Genomic DNA, 16,274 nt, shown 5'->3' on the forward strand with positions numbered 1-16,274 from the left:
AAACTGCTCTGATTGGATGAGTTTAATGCTTTTATTGTTGTATCAGTGTGTTTGGGGATTTGAATTGAGAAAGTGTCGGCTTCCTAGCCACTAGGGGCGCCATCTGACTAAGTCACAGCCTTTGAGTGGCGAGCGTTGTAAACACTAAGTAGAAGTAGCTCAACTGTCCGGGAAACTGTTGGATTAACGTCGTTGTTAGATATTATTTCATCACAAGTGAATTAGAAATGTGCGTAAATAACGGCTGAACTTTTCTGCGCCAGAGTTTAGCGCTCTAACTGCAGCAGAAGTCCGCGTTAGCAAGTTGTTAGCATATTGTGGCTAGCAGGCCGCGGAGCCTCGGGGTTTCCTGATCAAGTTGACACGCGTTGAGAAGTAGCGCCGTGGACGCTGCTTTCTAGCAACTCAAGTCCGTCTGCTCAATCCTGGTAAGATAAAAAGAACACTCTAAAATGACCCTTTGTGCTTTAACACTAATGCTTTTGGTGGGTTTCTAGTCTGCGTTTTTTAAAAATAATACTGTTCAAAGGATATTTAAAAAGTATATTTAAGCTTCAGCGTTAGCCGTCAATACCGCAGAGAAAATTGGATTTAACTGTTCAGATAGAGACGCTTTTACATCTGATTTATGGTAATGTATTGCTAAATTTTGTTTTTGCTTCATGCATAAAGTTTTAAGTAGATATGTGTTTTTATCCACTGTTAGCAGCCAACAACTGAGCTCTTTAGTACCTCGTTCTGCAGACAAAACAATAATCGGCCTGTAATTTTAGCTCCTGAAGTCTGCGGTCAGTTTGAAGTATCTGCTCATTAATTTTCCTCCGATGAGTGTGAGATAATACATTCAGAGGTGACGAAAGGCTCCGGCCGGGCTCTCTCAGATCTGTGTGTGTAAGACAGAAACTCAGACAGAGGAGAGTGAGCGGGACATGTCCGGGCAAACCTTCCTGCCTTTCTGAGTTGTCACGGTTTAGCAGCTGACTCACACAGCCGGTCAGCTGTTTGCGGGGAAAAATTACACACTCGAGGGGAAAAGCATAGCCAAACAAGTACAAAGTGTACTGGCTTCACCTTGGCAGCTCTTTTAGGATCCTTAAAAAATAAGAAGTTTATTTGTATGAAATATCAGTTTTGGAAACTAGTGATGTGCTCATAAAAACAGAAGACATGGAGAAATGGTGCACACAGGAACAGCAATAAGATCACTCAGGCTGAAGTAGTAAAAGTGGCACTGCAAGATAATTAGTTTAAGCATTTTGAGTATATTCACAATTCAATGCAGATAAAGTTAATAATAATAATATTCCTTCATAATATAAGGTTAAACATGTTTATTTGCCTCACATTGTTTTATTCATTAGATTATCACAGTTGTGTTAACAATTTGAGTTAAATTTTATTACAAGCAGTTTAATTTCTGGGTCTGAAACAGCAAGCAAAACTTTCTTCATAATGCGGTTTTATTCCAGGTGGAAGACTGTGAGGTAAAGAGGTTACAGCCACAGCACTGTGTAGACGATGTGAAAGAAAATCAATAGATTAGTAATTTAATTGGGAAACAGTGACCACATGCTGTTATTAAAATAAAAACACCTCACAAGTTAAATCATTACAAGAAATAAGATGGATAATAAAAGCTACATAGTTCAGTAAAAAGCATAAAACAATCATCTTTATTTATATCTGGATTTATTCAACTTAGAAAAAAAGAAAAAACCTGAACAACCAAAGTGTTTTCTGAAGTTAAACATCAGTGAGGGTTTTTCCAACACAGAGGATTAATGTACTGTGGTCAGGTTGGTCTTCTCCATCTCTGAGCTGTTCAGAGAGCCCTCTGAACTGTGTGGGTGCACTTTAAAATAAAGTCCTGCACCTCTGTGGAAACAGGACTGTCTGTTTTTGCTTTGTCTTTTTTTACAGTTTCCAGCAAAGTCTCACAGGCAGTGCTTTCCAGGGTTGTTGGAAAGTTTAAAATCCAATCAATAAGTGTCTTTTTACAGTAACAGAAAGAACAAGGTCCATCCTTAGTCATCATAGTTAACCAGATTTAAACTAAAAAGTGTGAAACCACATTTTTGTTAATCAAAATAAAAACTAGATTTTAAGTTTTTGATTTAAAAAAAAATCTGAATGGGCCTTTAAGCCAACCTGTCTATGTTACATTATTTAACAGAAGTCTGTGCATTTCAAAAAGCTACATTTAGTAAAAAACAGAAGTGTGAAACTAACACTGAAACAAAGAAAACATATTTAAAAATATATTTTTTAATGTATAATAAAATAAACTAAAATCCAAGTCACAATAAAATAAAAATAAACAAGAAAAAAAGAACTGAAAACAGAAAATTAAACAAGAAATAGAATAGAAGAACTCTTATTTATGACTTATTTTAATATAGGTCTAATTTCGTGTTTTTGACTTGAGACCAGAAAGAAAAGGTATATGTAAAAAAACACTTTTGGTTGGAATAAATAAAAAATTGGAGAATTAAGTATTGCGCTGATCTTCCCAGTTTCCTGTGCTCAGATCAAGCAGGTGTTGCGCCCCTGATTTGGCCCTGGTTATCTGGCTAAGACTTGTCCTGGTTAGTGAGATAACCAGCACTCTGGTTAGTGTGGTTATGTCACTTCGATGGGATGAGTCATTGCAGACTAGCCCTGGCTTGTCTACAGAAGCTCTATGATTGAATCAGCTGTTCCAGTCCTACAAGTGCAGCTGAGTCAGGACATGATAGGCCCCAGTCAGACTAGGCCAGTCCTTTAAACTGGTCTAGTCCTGACATGTCTGAGCAGCTCTATAAGAGGCTGTAGCTCTGCCCTGCTCCACTCTCTCTGCACTTTATCTGCCTTTATTTGCACAAGATGAGCTGCTAAAACTCATTTATTTCCCCTGCATATACTGGTAAGGACTTCATTTTATTCCTTGAATACTGCAAAACATTTTAGACTTTTAACAGCTGATTAATTAAGCATTAACCTGGTGCTAATGGAAGAATGACTGGATGGTAATTGAGTTGATCTGTCTGTCAGGTGTCGTGTCAGGACTACACGTCTGTGTTGTTAAAAACAAGCAAAGATTCAGTAACTTTTTAAGCAAAACTGACACAAAAAAGTTTGTACAAGCTTCTTTGAATTGTTTTCTGTAAATATTTGTTTTATATCTGTAAGTAAATTCTGTTAAAGTCTGACAGTGTGATGTTTTTTACATTTTCTTGCTTTATTTTCCTGTTGAAAAATGTTGAAAAGTGACATTCTGCTCTGAACGAAAATTTGTGATGCACCGGTTATGAAATCCTGGCTCGGTATCAGTTTGGCTGGGAGCCTGTGCACATATTTGTGGTTATTTATATTCCGGTTGTACATCATAGAAACAAAGAGATCTTCCATAAGTTTGATTTTAGAGCTTTTCATCTTACGGTCACAACTGATCAGATACTGTAAATATGAGCCACTTACATCAGTAAATGTCCTGTTAATTACAGTCACAGGTAATATCTGCACTGATACCTGTGCTCCTGAGTTTACAGTGGAACTCAGTATTTAGATCAGATTATTGCTCAGAGGTTTCTGCCCTCCACAAAAATAAAAATCACCAGGCTTTAGGGCTGTTCGATATAACGATATGAAAACGTCTATCGTTTCATGTTACGCTATTGTTTGTTTTGTGGTGTCGCTAAACAAGCTGTTTACGGCAATATTTTTTCATTGTTTTGATGGTCACTGTAGTGGCTATATTAATTTCTTAAAGTTCTCTCTTTCTCTTATATTTAAAATAACCACATGACGGACGGACAAGCGACTGTTTTTACACGTTGTCTTTAGCAACGACGGTAAACCCAGCACGTAGCTCCGCCGTCCGCTTGTTTATTTTCCACATAAACCTTTCACAATAAAGCTGAAGATCCTGTTGAGATTTTTCAAAAAATAACTGAATTATGTGAAATAGTATGCAGAGAGTTTACGGATGAGAAGCTGAAAAGAGCCGTCAGGTGCTCAAAATAAACCTTAGACTCAAACATTAGAACAGGCTCTTCGCCGCAGCACGCCGTGTAATAAATACAAAGAAAATTGCGGCCATTACAACTAATGTCTAAAAATGTATAGTTTCATGCATCGGTCAAAACACTTGACTTCAGGTACACGACACTCAGCTAAAAACACTTCACGCAAGTCGAGTTGCCCGTGACTCACAGAATTTACAGAAAATGTAACATTTTTGTGATATGCGGGACGATAAATGTCTTAAATCGGGATATGAGATTTTGGTCATATCGCACAGCCCTATTAGGCTTGTTCTTTCTTTTTTTTTTTAAGGTGAAGTATAATTTATTCAAACTTAAAAAAACATTTTTGTTTATCAAATAGGGAAATACACAAACTTCTGTCAGGTAGGGTGCCTCAGACTTTCAGGTGAGGATGCACTGATCCATTCCTAGTGTACAAGTACCTTGACTGCAGGTGTTTTCAGTACAGCATGCAAATCCCGTACCATTCTTGAATGAATAAGCTGAATTTTGTAAACGCACAAATGAACATTTTTTGCTAGGCTGCATCACAGAGTAATAAATCTAATAATCAGAGGACAGATTTCAATAGATTGGCCACATTGATCTGCTTTTTTCATTACCGATATCTGATTCAAGTATCAGCTCGACATGTGAGTGGTTTCTTCAGTTAAATGATCCACAGTTGGAGGCTCAGCAGCCCTCGTCCAGGGCCGAGGTTTTTCCTCCAGATGTGTTTTTATGTAAGCAAAATAAAAACACAGAAAAGGAACCCACTCCTCTCAGTCAACACCAGGCAGTCGTCATGCTTTAAACAAACCTGCATCATCTTAAAAGGTTAAATTAACTTTTTAAACCAGGCAGATTAAAAACAGACGAAGAAGATGATAATATTTACACAGTAAGCCTGGGATTATACTTTCTGTGTCCGGGTTTATATAGCAGTGCCGCAGGTGGAGGGGGAGGACTTCAAAGAAATATAACTAATGCTAATGATGAATGCCTAATCTATCTTACGCTGTGAAAAAGATTTACTTTAGGAGCGCTTTTTCCAAATCTATCCTATTTTAAAAATCCTGTACTGGTTTATGTAATCTGTCATAATCTGCTGTGTGTTGGCGTGCAGGGACAATCAGCTTCACCATGTCAGCCGACAGTGATACCAACACCTGGACCACGGAGGACGACAACAAACTGGTGAGGGTGGCAAGTTCCCGACTTCTCCATGTGCTCGTAACTCTTCACTGACTGTGTGACTTAACGTTTTCCTCTCTGTGTGCGTTCAGGTGAGACCAAAGGTAGAGTTCTGCTCTTTGCTGCAGCACGCTGGAGCCACTAAAGATGTTTTCACCATGAAGGAGGTACAGCATTTCCATTTACTGCTCCACATTTCACCGGGAGCTTTGAGACGGTCTTTCTGTTGACTTTGATGTTTGAGGGGTGTCGTCAGGTGGTGTTAGGACTGTTACTGGACCTGCATTCACGGACAGCAATGAATGAATGAACCCAGAACTTTCTTTACTACCACTGCCCCCTCCTGCCTCATACTGCATTTGCACACTTTATGATGAAACATTGCCACCTTGTGGTGAAGTTTGTAGTCATACGTTGCGGACACTGATGCAGTGTGTGAGATTAAATATGCTTTTTCTGTCCAAAAATCTGCTATCACAGCAGCCAAAACATTAGACACAGCTGTAATAAAATCGGCTGAATACAGTAAAATGCAGGATGAGCTCAGCAAAGTAAAAATTATAAAATGTGATATATATTGTCTCTGATGGTGTTACGATTACATATTTAAAAATCGTTATCAGAAACCCGCATGCCATCTTTATTCGGCCAAGTTTGTGCACACTTACAAGATATTTGAGTCCAGTTCGCTTTGCTCTTTGGCACGCAAAAAAAGAAAAATGTTAAAAAAAAAAAAAAAAAAAAGGCATTATGTAACAAAAGACAGAATAAAAAAGCAAGTTGCAGAAAGTCTTAAGAAACTTTACAAACTATAAGTGCAAAACTATTTTAAGTGTTTGATTGTTCTTTTTGCTTTCGTACAGCTAAACAGGAAGCAATTTGCTCATCGCGCGTCAATAGCGGCTGTTCCAGGCTCTGGTTGCCTAGGTAACCCCTTTATTGTATTCACTACACTGAACTGCGCTCTTATTCGCTTCAGTTGCTCCTCTGAAAGTTTAGAAAAGTCCAAAGGCTAGCGTGGGACCCGCCCACCCCGAGTTGCCGGAGGTGATTTCGCACGCTGTCGTTGCTGTCATTGACATTTGTGACACTCGGTTGACACGTCACTGCTGGTTGCCCCTGAAAGTTTCAGACTCTCTGCCATTATAGCTGATATCGTGATTGTGACCAAGCTGCTCTTTTCCATGGGTACACTGGTGTGATCGAGCTGTGTGGTAGCTGGAAATTACTGGTCATTGCGAGGATCTATTACCAATGCAGAAAAAATGGTGTTTTGGCCTTTTAATGAAGACGGCGTGAAAAAAGGAGAACTTTGACACTCACCTCAGCTCTCCTTTAGTTCATCCTCATGATTTTTCCAGGATTCCCTATTCGACTCCTTCTCCCTCTCAGTCTCATGTCTGCAGTGTTTGCCACTTATAGACACTTTTTAATTTCTGGACAGTCCCCCTGCCCGTGGTCTTTTATTTTGAAGGTTAAATCCTTGTCATTTGCATCTCACTATTATGCCAGTCTTCAGTGTCATTTTGATTTTCTCTTTTGCAGTTCACAAACCTTAGCTCCACCATCGTGGAATCCAAATGGGGGCAGTGGTCTTCGTTGTGTTAAGCTCTATAAGCAGACCCTGCGGTTGTATTATTTGTTTGCACCGTTATTTATTTATACATTGTTTTGTTTTCTTTTTGAGCTCATCATCTGTGACTTGGATTTCTTTTTTCTCATTTGTTGCTGCAGCTTAGATGTTGAGAAGAAAACACCCACTAACAAAAGCTACAAGCAGCCCATATTATTAGGATTTTTCCTGCATATTAACGATTTTTGGTGCCTTTGAAAAGGAAATAAAATTAGTTTCGGAAAATACTTTACTAATAAATTCCATGTTTGCTCATCAAAAGCCCCAAAACTAACAGGGACATGCAGAGTTTCCAGTTTTCAGGCAAGATAAACGCTGTAATTATATGTGTGATCAACAAAGAACACCTGAACAGTGTTTACTGGATGTAGAGAAAAGAGAAGAAACTCAGCTTATCCTCTTCCTTTTTCAGAGTGCATAACTTCAGTTAATCTGACTGCAGTCTTGTTATGGTGGTAAAATTGCTGATATTTAAAAACCACAATAACAAAACACCCAAATGTAATAATTAGCCTGTGCATCCTACAATCATCCCATGATGTATCTCTGTGTTTTTGCAGGTAATGTTCTACCTGGGTCAGTACATCATCCAGAAGCAGCTGTACGACCAGAAGCAGCAACACATCGTTCACTGCGCCCAGGATGCTCTGGGCCGTGTGCTGGGAGTCGACAGCTTCTCTGTGAAAGAGCCGCGGTGAGTGAGTGGTAGAGGATGAAGCTTTTGGTCCTTCAGACTCACTAAAAGGGAAAAAAACCCCTCTAAATAAAATATGTGATGTTTTCCTGTTTCAGGGTTCTGTTTGCAATGATCACCAAGAACCTGGTGGCTGTCAGGAGTCCAGGTAGGAATCACATTTTGCACACGAGGCACATTATTAAATACAGCTACACCTTCGTGGTCCGAAAGTTTCCAGTCTTACATCCCCTGAAGTACCCACGGGTGGAAAACCAAGGGGCTAAAATTGAGCAGTTTTGGTTCTGTATAAACATCAACTGACTCCAAATGAACTTGTTTTTCTGACTTTTGGGGAAGAAATGTCAGACCTCCACCTGCTTTTTCCTTCTGGAGGATAAAGGAATACCTTCTAAATATTGAGGGTGTGTGTGTTTGTGTATATATAGATGATATCCTGCTGGTCTGACTCTGACAAACACTCTCTTTAGAATCAACAACAAGTCTGAGTGAGCCGCACAGCAGCAGCCAGACAGACAGAAGGACGGAGGTAAGACGCACACCATGTTTGGATTCTCTACATCTATTGTGTTTTTGCCAGATAAACCTTCGATATTTCTAGCCCAGGTTTGTTCCTTCACGTTTACGTACCTTTAGCTTTCTTTCTCTCGCTGCTAATCGCTTCTTAAATGCTGTGAGCGCAGCATTTAAGAAGTTTAGAATAAACTTGAAGTAAAGTTTCACCTTGTGCTATTCACACAGGCTATTTTGGACCATTTTACAAGCTTCAACCTCTGAACCATTCCAGCTTACGAGAGAATTACTTCCAGGTGCACTCAACTCCAGTTATGAGTCCACCTAAGAAGCAAAAACACTGCTGCAGTCTTCACTGAGGAATATATTTACCGACACTTTCACTGACTTCCTTCTGAATTACAGACAGAAACATTCTACTCTTACTGAGCACTCAAACCGCTATTATAGTGAATTCCTGATTGAGTTGGAAACTCAGATTTCCAACTTAGAAAGTCAAAGCAGTCCCAGTAACCCCAGTTTAACAATCCAAGAGGGCGGCGGTGAACATAAAGAGCAGTAAAACTGTGAAACTTTGAATCTGTGCTGCTGCTGTTTGTGGCTAAATAACCCACATGTACGCTTTAACCACGAACGAGCTGCACCCGAATTTTTAAAGACAAAAAACACCAAAAACCAACAAACAAAGTGTTTTGCTGTATTCCTAGTTAACTCAATTGTGGCATTAGAACACAAGCCACGTTATCCTATTAACACACATACTCCAACACATGCTTTCTCCTTTTTTCTGCTCTGTCAGCGGTTTAATCAAACACATCTGGCTGCACACCAGGAGACTCCAGTCTTTCCTTCTTGCCTTTGTGTGACTTTTCTGTTTTGTGTTTGGGAGAAATTGAACCTTTTGGGGATGATGATCATAAACAAATCTAATGTGTATGATCTAATTTAAAAGTCCTCGGATTTTACAATGGAGTTTGGTGATTATTCTATGGCCCAACAAGAGTTTAAAAGTTTGAAAATCAGCTCAAAAACGTGTTTGTGCTTTCAGGCGGCAGAAACAGAAGGTCGCTCTTCATCGCCTGAAAGGAGGAGGAGAAGGAGGAGGAGAAGGTGGAGCTGCAGGAGCAATGAGCCAGGTGAGTTTGTCCTCAAGAGGTACCAGCCCTTACTCCACCACCATTTCATTCAAGGTGTTTAACTGTTTAACCAAACTCCGCCCACCTTTTGTCTGCAGGTCCCTCACACAGTGTAGACGACGGGGATGTTGAGGAAGACTCAGAGGAGGAGGAGGAAGAGGGAGGCACGAAAAGGAGACGGTCTGACAGCTACTCGCTGACGTTTGACGACAGCCTGTCCTGGTGTGTGATTGGAGGACTTGGGAGCGGGCGGGAAAGACACAGCAGCCAATCATCTGACTCGCACAGCACAGTGAGCACGACACACAATCAGTGGTTTATTGAGCCTGTATTGATGTATCATGTGTAATGTGGACTCTGTGCGTGTTTAGTCTGGGAGGTCAGAGGTCACGGACGCAGTGTCAGACTCTGACAGCGACAACTTCAGTGTTGAATTTGAAGTCGAGTCCATAGATTCAGATGATTACAATGAAGATGATGCTTCTCTCTCTGCTGATGATCAGGTAAGAACCACTTAATAGACCGAGCTGGCCATTAAACATCTACCTTAGCTCGACACCGTTACTAATAGCCATCTTGTCTGTGTGCTGCAGGTATATGAGGTCACAATCTTCGAAGCAGATGACGACGACTCCTTTGATGAAGACACAGAGATTACTGAAGCTGTGAGTTGCTGCACAAACACACAGATGACACAAACGTACACACTTACGCAAGTTGTTCAGGTGTAATGGAGTGTTTTCCTCTCAGGATTACTGGCGCTGTGCGAAATGCGATGAGTTGAACCCTCCTCTGCCCAGAAACTGCCTCCGCTGCTGGGATCTGCGCCAGGATTGGCTACCTGATGTGTCCGTCAACTGCGCCTCCTCCAGCCCTAAAGCCCTGCCCACAAAGCCGACCAACCTATCAGCTGCCAAAGAACCTCCAGGTAAATCTTATCATGACTACAGAGACCAAAGTAGTTTATTTTCAGGGTAATGCTGTCAAAGAGGTGCAAACGAAAGAAGGGGGACACAGACGTTTCAAAAGTCAATCAAGTTTGGACTCCTTCATTTAACATACCCCCCCCCCCCCCCCCCCCCAAAAAAAAACAAAACAAAAACAAAAACAAAAAAAAGCACAGAGCCGGTGTTTTTAAATAACAAAGTGAAATCTCCAGTGAATCAAAGACGAGTGTAAAGGTTAGAAAACCCTCAGAATATCTTCAGTCTATAAAACCAGGTCAGATGTCCCTGTGTGCCAATGTCAACACACCTGTGCAGAATTACACATCACTCAGATTATTTCATATTAGTCAGACACAGCTGACGTAAAACCACTGATGATGATTGTCTACATCAGAATACCGAAGCGACAATATAGAAAACCAATAATTAGGCAGAGAGGAAAAAGAGACAAGCTGCTGCTGTACACCTCATCTCAGATCTATGTAGCTGATACTCTATTTTTGGTGCACATCCCTATCTGCAGACACTTTCTCACGAATAGCCAATCACAAAATGAATGTAGAAATCATTTTGAAGTCTCTTATTATTATTATAATTAGTAGTAGTAGTATTAGTAATCAAATAATTTAATTAAAAAGGCTCCAGAAGAGCACAGAGATGTTCAGTTCAGGTGAGAACCTGCAGGTGCTGACTGGCTCACTTTTTCCTCAAGTGGCCACTTGAGGAACTGCAGCTTGCTGTCAGTTTTATCTTCGGTGACAGATAATCTGCTAATCGATTGATTGATTTGTGTCCTGCAGGTTCTGACGTGGAGGAGAACGGAGTCGACGTTCCAGATGGGAAAAGATTAAAAACTCCTCCTCCTCTGCACTCGCAGTGTGCGTCCGACTCCACCTGCTCCTCCGCCGCTGCTGACTCCGCCTCCTCCGCACCAAACTCCCAGGATCTCCTCTCATGCTCCCAGCCTTCCTCCTCCTCCTATTCGCAGGAGAAGATCTGGACTCCCGAATCCCAGCCCTCCTCTTCCTCACACTCATCCTCCATTGATTCTCAGGAGCTTCTCCCACCTTCCCCAGCTCCAGCTGCTCCTCCTACAATGCAAGTTCCCGATATGGAGCGCAGCATTTCGGCGGAGTGGCGTCTGCCGGACTCGTGCCTGGACCCCTGCCTCATCTGTCAGTCGCGACCAAAGAACGGCTGCATCGTGCACGGACGGACCGGACACCTTATGTCCTGCTACGTCTGCGCCAGGAAGCTGAAGAAGAGGAACAAACTGTGCCCAGTGTGCAGGCTGCCCATCCAGTCTGTCATCCTCACCTACCTCAGCTGAGACCACGCCCTTGCCCCCACACACCGCCCATTCATGTGAGCATTCACAGCTGGTGTTCTCACATGTGGACTTCCACAGACTTCAGAATAACTGCGGATTTACTTTGACTAAATCCCAAATAAAATAAACTTTCAGTTGTCGGGCACATGCGGGCACCTTCTTCAAAACTGAGAAGATTTTCTTGAAAAAGTTAATAATTTTGCTATTTGACCTGTTTCTCTGTCCTTCAACCTCTGGAATGTGCCCGTCAAGGGTCTGTCGGGTAACGCCAAGCTTCCCATTGCCATGGGTTTCTTTTTCTGTTCTTCTTCTTCTTTTGTTTTAAATGCTTGGTGTTGTTTCTTCTTTTTTGCTTTGTGTATTTTGGTGCAGCTTACATAAACACTCATCTTAACTGGCCAATCTCAGGTCTACGCCCTCTAAAGCTCCACCATCATTATGAAAGTCCTACAAACAGAAGCCCCCAGAGTTTCATATGAAGAGCAGTGCAAAAAGACCAGAATATTAGATTTTTCTTTTTCCTGCTGCATTTTAAAGACTTTTTATTTAAAAATAGTTTAGAACCTCACAAAATTAACTAAATCTATAAATATTGGTGAATATTAAGAAACACAGCTATGACTTTATTCTCAAAACACCTGTGTGTGGTGTTGAAGAGATACCACCTTAAACCAAGGCTGCGTTGTACCTTAATGTAATACCATTTCGCACCACAAGATGGTGCATGAGTAAATGTAAACTTTATTTAATGGCAGCATATATTGAAAAATGGAAGTAATGCTAAAATGAACGAAGAAACTGCTGCCCCTGGTGGTGAAAACTAAATTCTGCAGAGGCTATTTCTGAAAAGTTTTAGAAATTTTTTTCACTAAATCTTTAATCAGAAAACAGATGGAGGTGGAGCTCAAATGTGAGAAGTTGTAACTTGTTGAATGTTTTTTGTGTCACCTTGAAATTTGATGGAAACATCTCCACAGCTAGCTTTCAGACATTTTGTAGATCTTTGTGGTTTTTTTAAGCCGACATTTTAAAAAACGGGAGGATTTTGTTGTCAGTTATTTTGAGGCTTAAACCACATTTAGTGTTCTGGTGTGGACAGGTGTGGCGCTCTGTGGCAAAGAGAGATATTTTTAGAATGTGTTAATTATATTTTGTACGATGCAAACTTTAGAAGCATCGGCCGCATCTTGTAATTTCTGCGCCAGCTCTCCGTCGCCTCCGCCAAGCTCGCTCGCTCCTGGATCGCCTCATTCTGCATCTAAGCTTCTCCCTTGAGATGAGTTCACCTTAACCGGATTAAAAACCCAAAGGACTCTGACGCTGCATGGTGCACGATGCCGCCGCCACGTGAAAGTGTCCGGGGGTGCTAACATCAAGCAGTGCTTTATTTTAGCGGCATTTAATTTCTGACCCTTTTATGGGAAGTGTCCTTGAAAGGAACCCAAATTCATTTTCATGCATATATTTAACTACTGGAAATTTCTTTGACATGTTTTCAGGTTTTTCTGGAAATTTCTTTGAAAGTTGTTTAATTATTGAGAAATTATTGCCGTTAAAATGGAGTGTTGAACATCTTTGATATTTATTTATTTAAAATACTCAAGTTTATTTAAGAAATGTTTCTGAAAGCTTTTTTTGGATAACAAGGTAAATTTAATGTTTCCTGTGAAACTAAATAAAGTTTAACTTCTCTAACCACGGGTCTGTCATTTATTTACACATATTTTAAGTTTGTTTCCAGAAGCATTATGGGAATTGTATTTCCAATCTTCACACCTTTTGTATCGGGTGAGAAATATAACGGTGTCCTAAGTATTGGTAATTACCACAAGGTAAAGCACGTGAATTTTTGTTATTAAGGCTACGTCCACACTAATGCTTTTTCGTTTGAAAACGCATCGTTTTCTCTCCGTTTTGGCCTCCCGTCCACACTGAGACAGCGTTTTCCCCGAATGAAAACGCATACATTTGAAGACTTATGCCTCGCAGTGTGGACAGCGAAAACGGAGACTTTTGAAAACGATGGCGCATGTTAGTCATGTGATGCAGTCATGTGACCAATTAAACTAAGATGGCGGAGGGCAGCAGTTGTTTTGTTTGCTCTCAATTTTGACAGCCCTATTAAAGATTAATATCAGTCTGTACATGCTCCAGATAGCTTTTCTTCAAATTCTTTAATTCTCACTCGCTTTGCCAACTTTGTACTTTTGTGTTACTCGCAGCAACAACTCCACCTGATGGTTAGTCCATTTAAAAAAACTCGGTGCTTTTCCTCGACATTTTGCCGCGACGTTTCAAAGAGCCGGAAAGTAAATAAACGGCAGACAGAAATGAGGCAGGCCGAATCGTCTTGCGTTTCACCCATGCGCAGTACTGGAACGTAAGAGTTTTCGGCCGTTTCAATGTGGACGCACAACTGTGTGAAAACGACTGAAAACGCTAGTATGGACGCGGAGCGTTTTCAGACGAAAAATCTGTCCGGGCTAGTGTGGACGTAGCAGTTTACAGTTATTTTCTAACGTATTTACAGTTACGTGTTGTACGAATTCTGATGATTCTCCCCCATCTTCTCTTCATAATATTTAATGTCACAAATTTGCCTTACCTCAGACTATTTATTGTTTTCTTGTTGAATATCATTGTCCAGTGGCGGTCCTAGCCTGTTTGGTGCCCTGGGCGAACACTCCCTCTGGCGCCCCCCCCACCCACCCACACACATAAAACATATTAAGGATTATACATTAACATATAACTGTTGTCGGAACCACACTGAATTTCGCCAGAGAAACACACACATACACACACACACACACACACACACATATGAAGAGAGAGATAGTATGCATTGTATGCAAACAGCTACCAAACAGCCATCATAATTCATCATACAATGAGAACAGGACAAATCAACAATTGACAATGACTAATTAATATTAAAATCTGTAACATAATGTATTGTTTGGAGTTTAGTCTGTTACTGTTACTATTTTTACCATTTCTTTTTGGAGCAACTGTAATCCACATAATTTCCTTAGGGATTAATAAAGTATTCTGATTCTGATTCTGATTGTTTCAGGATGACCTGCCATTATCCAATGACACATCTGCTCTCTGGTATCTTTTGCTCGTTTCTCCTCCTCTTCTTTTCTATTTTTTCTAAACTGAGGACCTGATGGCTTTGAACTTTTCTTGTCCATCTTCCATTGGTTTTAATTTTGCACTCCAGCATGAACACAATCCCCCAACTCGAGGATCGCCACAACATAACCTAATAGACCTATACCTTAGTTCACAGATTCACTTTGTCTAAGGTGTATTTCTGGGATTTCACACAACCCAGGATGGGCTTGGATTTACATCATTATGAATGAAATGTGCTCTATTTGGAAGCAGCCAGCCCCCCTCCCCTTTCGACGGGTTGTGTGTGAGACTTTAAATCATCAAACTGTAAATTATAAATTTTAAATTGTTATTGATCCCTTTACCCCAAGTCCTAAAGTGTATATTTATTTTCTTACTCTTCTTATATTTCTTGGTTTGTTTACTTGCACTGCTGTAACTGGAGCCTCGTCGTCTCGTCTCTCTATATACTGGACTGTATGTAGCGGAGATGACAAGAAAGTTTACTTTGACTTCAGCAGCGAGCAGGCACACCGAGGACTCTCGCGCTCACTTTTCGCTTATAGAATTTCAAAAAAACACCGGTGCAAATTATAAGTCTGTACCATAATGTCTGGTATTTTCGTGTTTGTTGTTTTGTTTTTATTTTGTTTTATTTTGCGAGTTGGTTATTAGATGCTGCTCCAGCCAGCCAGAGAATCCCCCGCCGCCCCGCCCTCTTCTCCCTGTGCCGCAAGCAGCAGGCGCACCTCGCAAACGGAGGGCGCCCTTACTCCCAGCAAATGGGCGATAGAAAACCGATCGGTGCCTATGCCATTCCCAATATGCGCTGGCTGATGTCGGGGCAGCATGAGTACGAGCAATTTTTTTTTTTTTTTTTTGCCGATGCCCGTGATGCCGCCCCCCACCACGATGCCGCCCCGGGCAACCGCCCGTGTCGCCCGTATCAAAAACCGCTACTGTCATTGTCTGTGTGTTACTGTCACTGTAAAGAATGAGGAGGAGGACAGCACGTCCACTGTCCCACCGAAGTTGGGACCTCTTAAACTGAATGCAACAAAGCTACTTCAGTCTGCCGCACATCAACCTGTATCCACGCTTCAGGAAGCAGACGGAAGGATAAATATGTAGAAGAAGAGTCAGACCTCCAGACATTAGAAGGTGAGGTGGAAAAAGGCCAAAGCTTCATACTAGCTTTTGATGAGCCTGAGCAGGGACAGTGTGATCTGCTGTCACACCATCCCTGCTCAGAGGATAAACCTCTGGAACGTGAGACCACACAGGCTGGCAGATCCCTAGCTGATTCATAATGGTATTTGGGTGTCGCCACTTTAACTCTGCTCAGGGTCCTCATCTATGTCCTCTGAGCTTTCATGTTCTTGCTTCTAATATCTGACATTCTTCCACCTCATCCCCTGACAGCAGAGTATGACTCCATTTCCAAATGCTGTAAAATGCCATCTTCCTCACTCAGCCCTCTGTCATATTAGTGCCACGGATGACCCAGGTTTAGGTGAGTGTCAGGTGTTGCAAAAAGCTCGACTATGAGATGTTAAAAATTATGATTTAATGTTCAGACGTGTCTTTGTTTCATTCCGTTGTTTCAGGTTGTGAAACTCCTGAAGTTAAAAGACATTTGAACCAGAAAATACATTAATAAAACCCCTGATGTCTGTTTTTTAATCATTATACTTAAACTTAAA

The 16,274-nt window shown here is 41.1% G+C and overlaps 1 protein-coding gene across 2 annotated transcripts; it reads left to right on the plus strand.

Moving 5' to 3' along the window:
• Positions 1 to 122: 122 nt before the first annotated feature.
• Positions 123 to 13,071, plus strand: mdm2 (MDM2 proto-oncogene). Of its 2 annotated transcripts, none has more exons than XM_063460756.1 (12): positions 123 to 428; positions 5,131 to 5,201; positions 5,291 to 5,365; positions 7,392 to 7,525; positions 7,624 to 7,673; positions 7,996 to 8,054; positions 9,087 to 9,174; positions 9,273 to 9,466; positions 9,546 to 9,677; positions 9,768 to 9,839; positions 9,925 to 10,102; positions 10,922 to 13,071. In XM_063460756.1, exons 2-12 carry the CDS (start codon positions 5,148 to 5,150, stop codon positions 11,449 to 11,451), a joined length of 1,566 nt encoding a protein of 521 aa, XP_063316826.1. In that variant the 5' UTR covers positions 123 to 428; positions 5,131 to 5,147; the 3' UTR covers positions 11,452 to 13,071. The 2 variants fall into 2 exon arrangements, with proteins under 2 accessions (XP_063316826.1, XP_063316827.1); XM_063460757.1 differs by lacking the exon at positions 123 to 428 and adding an exon at positions 2,654 to 2,902.
• Positions 13,072 to 16,274: the final 3,203 nt, after the last annotated feature.

The sequence above is a fragment of the Pelmatolapia mariae genome, linkage group LG17 (genome assembly GCF_036321145.2).
Source record: "Pelmatolapia mariae isolate MD_Pm_ZW linkage group LG17, Pm_UMD_F_2, whole genome shotgun sequence".
Lineage (NCBI taxonomy): Eukaryota > Metazoa > Chordata > Actinopteri > Cichliformes > Cichlidae > Pelmatolapia > Pelmatolapia mariae.

Coding starts and splice junctions, on each gene's coding strand:
- mdm2 (XM_063460756.1), top strand. CDS start 5,148: ATGTCAGCCGACAGTGATACCAACACCTGGACCACGGAGGACGACAAC. Junction 5,366..7,391: donor ATGTTTTCACCATGAAGGAG/GTACAGCATTTC, acceptor GTGTTTTTGCAG/GTAATGTTCTACCTGGGTCA. Junction 7,526..7,623: donor TTCTCTGTGAAAGAGCCGCG/GTGAGTGAGTGG, acceptor TTCCTGTTTCAG/GGTTCTGTTTGCAATGATCA.